Source organism: Gossypium hirsutum, chromosome D01 (assembly GCF_007990345.1).
Source record: "Gossypium hirsutum isolate 1008001.06 chromosome D01, Gossypium_hirsutum_v2.1, whole genome shotgun sequence".
NCBI classification, from domain to species: Eukaryota; Viridiplantae; Streptophyta; class Magnoliopsida; order Malvales; family Malvaceae; genus Gossypium; species Gossypium hirsutum.
In genome coordinates, this window is record NC_053437.1 from 42,012,443 (window position 1) to 42,019,285 (window position 6,843).

Consider the following 6,843-nt stretch of genomic DNA (forward strand, 5'->3'; position numbering starts at 1 on the left):
TAAAAAGGCCCCGAATTTATGTATTTAAAAACACACGAATGAATGAAAAGAAAATAGAGAGAAATCCATTCAAGTGCAGACCATTTTCAAAGATAGTAGTGCCGTTTTTATTTTTATTTTATTTTTATTTACATTTTTTTGAGATTTTTTTGTGAAAGGGAGAAAATGAATTTTTTTTTAAATTTTTGGTTTATATAGAAGATCAAAACGGCGCTGTTTTTGGCCTTAATCTCAGTGGCCAAAACGACGCCGTATAAGGAGTGACCCGCACGGTGACCCGACCCGAGGGGAGGATCCACGTGTTTTTGGTTAGTGGGTTATTTGCGCGCGTTGTCCTTCCGCATTTTTTGATTGTTTCAATTCAGTCCTATTTTCATTATTTTATTTTTTAAAATTAGCTTGCTTAATTTTTTGCGCATTACAATTTAATCCCTGGTACCCTGCGAAGAAGAAACGTTCCAGAGGATGGTTTATTTTTCCATTTGGTCCTCCCCTCTTTAGCACGTACTCAATCTAGTCCCTATTCGTTTTTTAGAATCCATTACGTTTTTTCCTCCAAAATTTGTTCTGTTTTCAATATGGTCCAATATTTAATTTAATTTGTTTTTTAATTATTATTTTATTACTCTTTAGGGTTTTAATGTTTAAGCTTAATATTATTTTAAATTCATCATTAACATGCTTATTTTAAATTTATCGTGTATTATTTTATATTTTTTATAAATTCAATATAATTTGTACACATTTTTTTTGTTTTTATTTTTAAAGTCATTTTTTTATATGTTTCTATATTTTAAAGATTTATATGAAGATATTTTTACAATATACTATTCTTATAGATACATATATAATTCATATTAAGTTATTTCTTATTCTATATATATATATATATATATTATTGGTACTCTAAAAGTTTTTATATATTGTTTACTCAAATAAATATATGTATATTATCTTGTGTACTACCTATTGTGATTTTCTTTTTATCCGATATTTATCTTAAAATTTATTTAGATATTATCATTTCACATAATATTTATTCTTTATCTTTATTTTAATTTATTTCAAGCTCGTATATATATTGTTTGTTTTAAAATATTATACATATAATTTATTGTTTGTATTAATGATTTTACATTTCCTTTTTGTATATTTTATTTTTATAACTTGTTGTACTTTATTTGTGTTAATTGGTTCAGTATTTCTTTCAAAATGGACTTTAAATTTATTAGTCTTTAATGTTAGTGTTTGCATAATGTATGCTTGAGGTTATTGTTGCTATGTTTGTTTGTATTTATCTATTGATTATTTTTGTTCACTAGTGTACATTTTAATTTCAAATTATCCTTTTGCATTATATGTTATCACTCAATCGCATTGTAGTTCTTTTAAAAGGTTGCATTTGGTTTAAATATTGAAATTGTTTTTATCCATAAGTTTTCAATATATTCGGTATCCCAAATTCTCGAGAAGATTGTGCCCTAACTCACTGGGCTTCAATTTTCTCCATTGAATTTAAATAACTGAGTATTTCTTCTTCAACAAGAGCATAAAAATTTCAAACCAAAGTTGATTCTCGGGATTTCAAAATGTTGTGTCCTAACTCGCTGAATATGACATTTTGTTACCTTGAGTTAAGGATTGCTAAAAATAAAGGCAGTATTCGGTATTTGAGAATTTTGAAAAATTGAACCTTGACTTATTGGGTTCTGATTTTTCATTTAACCTAAATAACCGAACATCCTTCTCAAACTTAAATGCATGAGTTTTAAAAGTCAAAACAAATTTAGTTTCGAGAATTAGAAATGCTGCACCCTAACTCACTGGGTGTAACATTTTATTTCTTCGAAATAAGAGGGTCTTATCGTCCGAGTTAATTTATTCAAATTTTCTTTTAAAAAGGATCGTATTTTCAAATCTTTTTCATTTGACCTTAAGACAATAAATAATTAATTTGGTACCAATTCTGAGCGTTACGAGGGTGCTAATCCTTCCTCGTACGTAACTGACTCCCAAACCCGTTTTTTCTAAAACTCGTAGACCAAAATTATTTTTTAGGTGATCCAATCACATTTCAATAAAAAATTGGTGACGACTCCAATTTTCATTTTTAAGTCGACAACTAATTTTTGTTTTCAAAAAGTGGTTTTGACAATGAATTTTAGACAAATTTCTACATAAAAATAAAAATAAAAATAAAAATGAATTGATTTGTGGGATTTTAAATGTTATAAAATTAGTGGCATAAAAGCATAGGAATTTCGCCATTATAAGAAAAGAAAAATGATGAATAAGGCAAACATGTAGCGACGCTAGAAACAAAGTTGAACGTAGTAATAACAAATGGCGAGGAGGCAATGGTGGCCAAATTACTACCACTAATTTCATTATCCGGCGATGCGGCTGCTTCTATCTCGTAACGGCAACCCATATAACTCCTAACCTCAATGGATGACGGTTGGTTTTCAATTCCGTTGAACCAATAACTCATTACACTAACAAAGCGTAGTTACAACCATCCTCCTAAGGCTATTATAGAGGGAAAGGGATTCGATACCATAGAGGAAAAGAACAAGAAAAATCAATGGCTATATGGAAGAGGGCCACCGGTGCTATCAAAGACAAGAACAGCCTAGTGCTCGCCAAATTTATCACAAGAGGTGCCTTTGGGGATCATGATCTTGAAGCTGCCATCATCAAGGCCACAAGTCATGACGAACACGACATTGATAAAAGGAATACTCGAATGCTTTTTTCCTGGATTCGAGCTTCACCGAATACCCTATGCCCTCTCGTTCGTGCCCTGTCTAGAAGGATGGAGAAGACGCGGAGTTGGGTGGTTGCCATCAAAGGCTTGATGCTCGTGCATGGTCTTATTCATTGTAAGGTCCCTGACGCTCGAAAGATGGGTCGTTTACCTTTTGATTTCTCCAGTTTCAGCGACAGACATTCCAGGTTAAGCAAAACATGGGGTTTCAATATTTTTATTCGTCAATACTTTGTATTTCTAGACGAAAGAGCTGTCGTTTGGTTACTGGACGAAAACAAAACTGCCGAGGATGTTCCCTTGATTGTTCGGCAGCTTTTGAAACTTCGGAAACGGCAATGTTTGCTTGATATGTTGCTTAAAATTAGGCCTCGAGCGGATAATATGAAGGTTCCTTTAATTCTAGAAGCCATGGATTGTGTCATCATCGAGATTTTCGATGTTTATAGCAGGATATGCAGTGAGATCGCCAAGGTTTTAATGCAAGTACATTCAGTTGGTAAACTTGAAGCAGCAATGGCCCTCGAGATTCTTCGGAAGGCAACGTCACAAGGCGCACAACTTTCTCAATATTTCGAGTTTTGCAAGGAATATGGTGTTTTAAAAGCTAACGAATTCCACAAGGTTACTGAGATTCCGGAGGAAGATGTCCAAGAACTGGAGAGAATAATCAATGGGGTTTCAGACAAGACATACAAGAACGACGACTTCAAGGAAAATGACCAAATGGCAACAGTTGTAAGAGAAGAAAACAATGCCATCGTCGAGCATAGCGAATTAATAAAAGGTGGCTTGAAGACAACAATAACAGACAAATGGGAGGTTTTTCATGATAATATAAACCTCAATGGAGAACATATCGATAGTTTCTTTAATGAAAGCAACGGTAGTGCCGATCAAGAAGCTACAGTTTCAGATCTACCTCTTATACCCATTGATCATATGGCTGTTCATTACCCTTTTGAAATCCCAGATTTAATTAGCTTCTAGAATTAGATGGGACCATCAACTTTGATGACAACAATTTTTCACATATCTATATTATACAAATATAATTAGTATAATATTCTTTTCTTGAATTCAATAAAAAATGCATTAAGAAAATGAAATGATATTATCAGTTCAAAACAAGCAGCAGCATTTAACTGCTCGGTCTAAAATAAACACTTGCCGAGTGGATGAAATGAGATTACCCAACAGAAGAAAACTCTCATCCACAATTTAAGTCAGTGACCTGAATAAAACAAAAGTTCTTTAAGCAGAAGCATGAATGAAAAATACTGAAAAGGTTGGCTAGAACCATGATGTTCAAGTGTTTAAAACATAATCATGACTGAGAAAATTCATGAAACTACACAGGCAACAAACATCTCCACAGGAGGCCAAGATATATATACATGCGATGCAGACCCGCTGTCGATACCATCCTTTTAGCTCTCTACCTGATAGTGACAAACTTGTTGGTACCATGTCTGGCCCAATGAGTCCTCAAATCAATTGGGTTATTGAAGTTATAGTTTTCGGCTGCGAGTTTCTCCAGGACCTTTTTGAATGCCCCTTGACTCATTTTCCGCCCAGCTATCCTCGCACCACGCCTCTTGGTGCTCATTGGCAAAGGATACATGGATACATTTGTGGTGCAACAAGCAGATTGCCAACCGCCACAGCCCCATCGATAGCATTGCTGAGGGGTTCCAGTGCATGAGCAAACCGGGATCGGAATGCCGGAAATATCCATGTCGTACCCATTGATTTTAATATCCATACTCTTCTTTGCTGGCTTCACACGTTGAACAGAAGAATTGGTATTATCCTTTGGCTTCCTAGGCTTTTTGGTCTTTGGTGTCTTCGGGGCAGACTCGCTCTGCCTTTTCTTCAACTCCACACTTTCCTTGGTAGCTGGTGGCTCTTCAACTCTGCCAACCACCCTCTCATCTCTTGTTGAAGAATTGGGTGATGGCTGCAAAATTGGCAGTGAATGAGCAGCTGAAGTTTCAGGCAGAATGCCGTAGTTAGGAGAAATGCCCGGTAACATGTTAAAAAACTTTTCTCTCTGGCTAATCCAACTATCCCTAACATAATTCATGGGGTTAGGAGCCTCCGAAACAATGCAGTCGCGTGGGTGAAAGGCAGCATTGGGAGTAACCATGAGATTCGGATTGCGCATTGGAATAAAAGACTTTGTGTCCCGCTCAGCCATGCTTGACATAAGCTGCAGACCAAGATGTCCTTTAAAGGATGGCTCATAGTAACCCCAATTACGCATGTTCAACGCATCGTCATCCATGAAGCTATACATAGCCACCACCAACAAGAACAAAATGATTAAACTTTTAACATGATTCACATTATTCCATCAATGCCATTCAAATCCTGCTTAACATTCCCATTAAAGAACCCACGAAGACCATGAAAAAAGCATAACAACACTAAAGACAGACATTCAAACAAAAAACAATGTTTCAAATAAGCAATCTAACGCATTTACATGAATGAAGCAAGATTCAGCCACATCAAATACACATGAAAGCAAATAAAAGATCAGACAAGAACCAGCATTCAAAATTCAAAGAATGACTAACAATCCGTTTGATTCCCAAGAAAACAAAAAGGGGCAAATATGTTACATTTTCTAACTCTCAATTGGGAGGAAATTGAAAAAAGCCCCCAATGAGCGGCCTTCACGGTATCGCAGATCCATGATATGGAAACGAAAGATCTAAATCCACAGTAAATATGTACATAGCAGATATGGAAAAATCTAAGATCCCCAAAGCAGCAGAAATAGAAATTTAAAGATACCAAACAGAAAGATGGAAAATTTGAGATTCAAAATAATTTCCAGTTCCCCACATTTCCCCAAAGTCCAATCTTTGCACGCATCGTAACCCATAATCAGATCTACTACTATAGACCAAAAACAAAATCTTGAAAAAGGAAAAAAAATAAAGTTTGGGTTTTTTTTTATGGCAGTTTCAGGGCTTTCAAAATGGAAACTTTATAACATCCTTTAGATCTCCTTTCACAAATTTCACCTCCAGAGCTCGAACAAACAAACAGACAAACAAATAAATAAATGAAAATACATATGAAAAGTTTAATAGTACAAAGAATAAGTAAGGAAGGACCCATATATTCAAAAACTGTTAGAAAGAGAAAGCAAGGAAAGAGAAAAGGGGGGAAAGGAAAGTGAGAGGAGAGAGAAAACTTACTTAGAGGGGGTGTAAACGACTCTTTAGGGTTTGCCCTTTATGGAGAGAGAAAGAGAGAGGAGAGAGAAACCTGCGAAGGCAAAAAATAAACTACGAAAGAGAAAGAGAAAGAGAAAGAGAGAGAGAGAGAGAGAGAGAGAGAGAGAGAGGAGAGAGAAAAGAAAGCCCAAAAAAAATCAAGAGAGAGAGTGGGAAAGACCTAAAAATGTGTATCTATCAAAGGGGATTTATATATCGGGAGTTTCACTTTAAAAAAAAAAAAATATATATATATATATATAAAAACATCAAAAGAAAATTATAAATAAAATCATTTTAATTAAAGATAAATATAATCTAAAAAAGTAATTGGATGGGTGTAGGCCATATGCCTTCGAACAAACAAACAAAAAGGAAAACTTGTTATATCTCTTTTCTACATTTTGTATGTGGACAAATATGTGATTTTATAACCATGGAAAACAAGATAGTCAATAGATTTCTTTCAATATCTGCTTTCCCTCCTCTTTTTCCTTTTATCTATACAATTTATAATCCCCATCAAATGTCATCAATCAAGTTGTAAAATTTATTCATTTTATAAACTAATAAATATTCTTTTAAAACTATTTATATCTTTTTAAATTTTGATAAATCTAAAAATAATCTATACACATTTGAACTAAAAACATAACTTTTAAAATCTTAATTTTACTATTTCAATCAAGAAACATTTAGTATTATATCGGTTTTTTTATAAATTTATTAAATAAAATTTTTCGCTAATATTTTGAGTGCATTGGAGCATTTTGATCAAAGATTAAAATGGTGAAATTCAATGACATTTTTAGTTGGTTAACATTTCAAATCTTTTTAAATAGTTAA

General features: G+C 33.8%; 2 protein-coding genes across 3 annotated transcripts; one reads left to right on the forward strand and one right to left on the reverse strand.

Annotated features, from left to right (window-relative positions):
• Positions 1–2,342: 2,342 nt before the first annotated feature.
• On the forward strand, positions 2,343–3,891 carry LOC107922311 (putative clathrin assembly protein At1g25240). The gene has a single exon (XM_016852293.2). The coding sequence runs from the start codon at positions 2,585–2,587 to the stop codon at positions 3,755–3,757; it is 1,173 nt and encodes a 390-aa protein (XP_016707782.1). The 5' UTR covers positions 2,343–2,584; the 3' UTR covers positions 3,758–3,891.
• Positions 3,892–4,002: 111 nt separating this feature from the next.
• On the reverse strand, positions 4,003–6,210 carry LOC107922313 (protein BASIC PENTACYSTEINE2). Of its 2 annotated transcripts, none has more exons than XM_016852294.2 (2): positions 5,980–6,210; positions 4,003–5,058 (listed from the first exon to the last, which is right to left on the reverse strand). In XM_016852294.2, exon 2 carries the CDS (start codon positions 5,052–5,054, stop codon positions 4,206–4,208), a length of 849 nt encoding a protein of 282 aa, XP_016707783.1. In that variant the 5' UTR covers positions 5,055–5,058; positions 5,980–6,210; the 3' UTR covers positions 4,003–4,205. The 2 variants fall into 2 exon arrangements, with proteins under 2 accessions (XP_016707783.1, XP_016707784.1); XM_016852295.2 differs by lacking the exon at positions 5,980–6,210 and adding an exon at positions 5,395–5,962.
• Positions 6,211–6,843: the final 633 nt, after the last annotated feature.

Bases quoted from the DNA above. Each gene is read 5' to 3' on its own strand.
- LOC107922311 (XM_016852293.2), top strand. From the start codon at position 2,585: ATGGCTATATGGAAGAGGGCCACCGGTGCTATCAAAGACAAGAACAGC.
- LOC107922313 (XM_016852294.2), bottom strand. From the start codon at position 5,054: ATGGATGACGATGCGTTGAACATGCGTAATTGGGGTTACTATGAGCCA.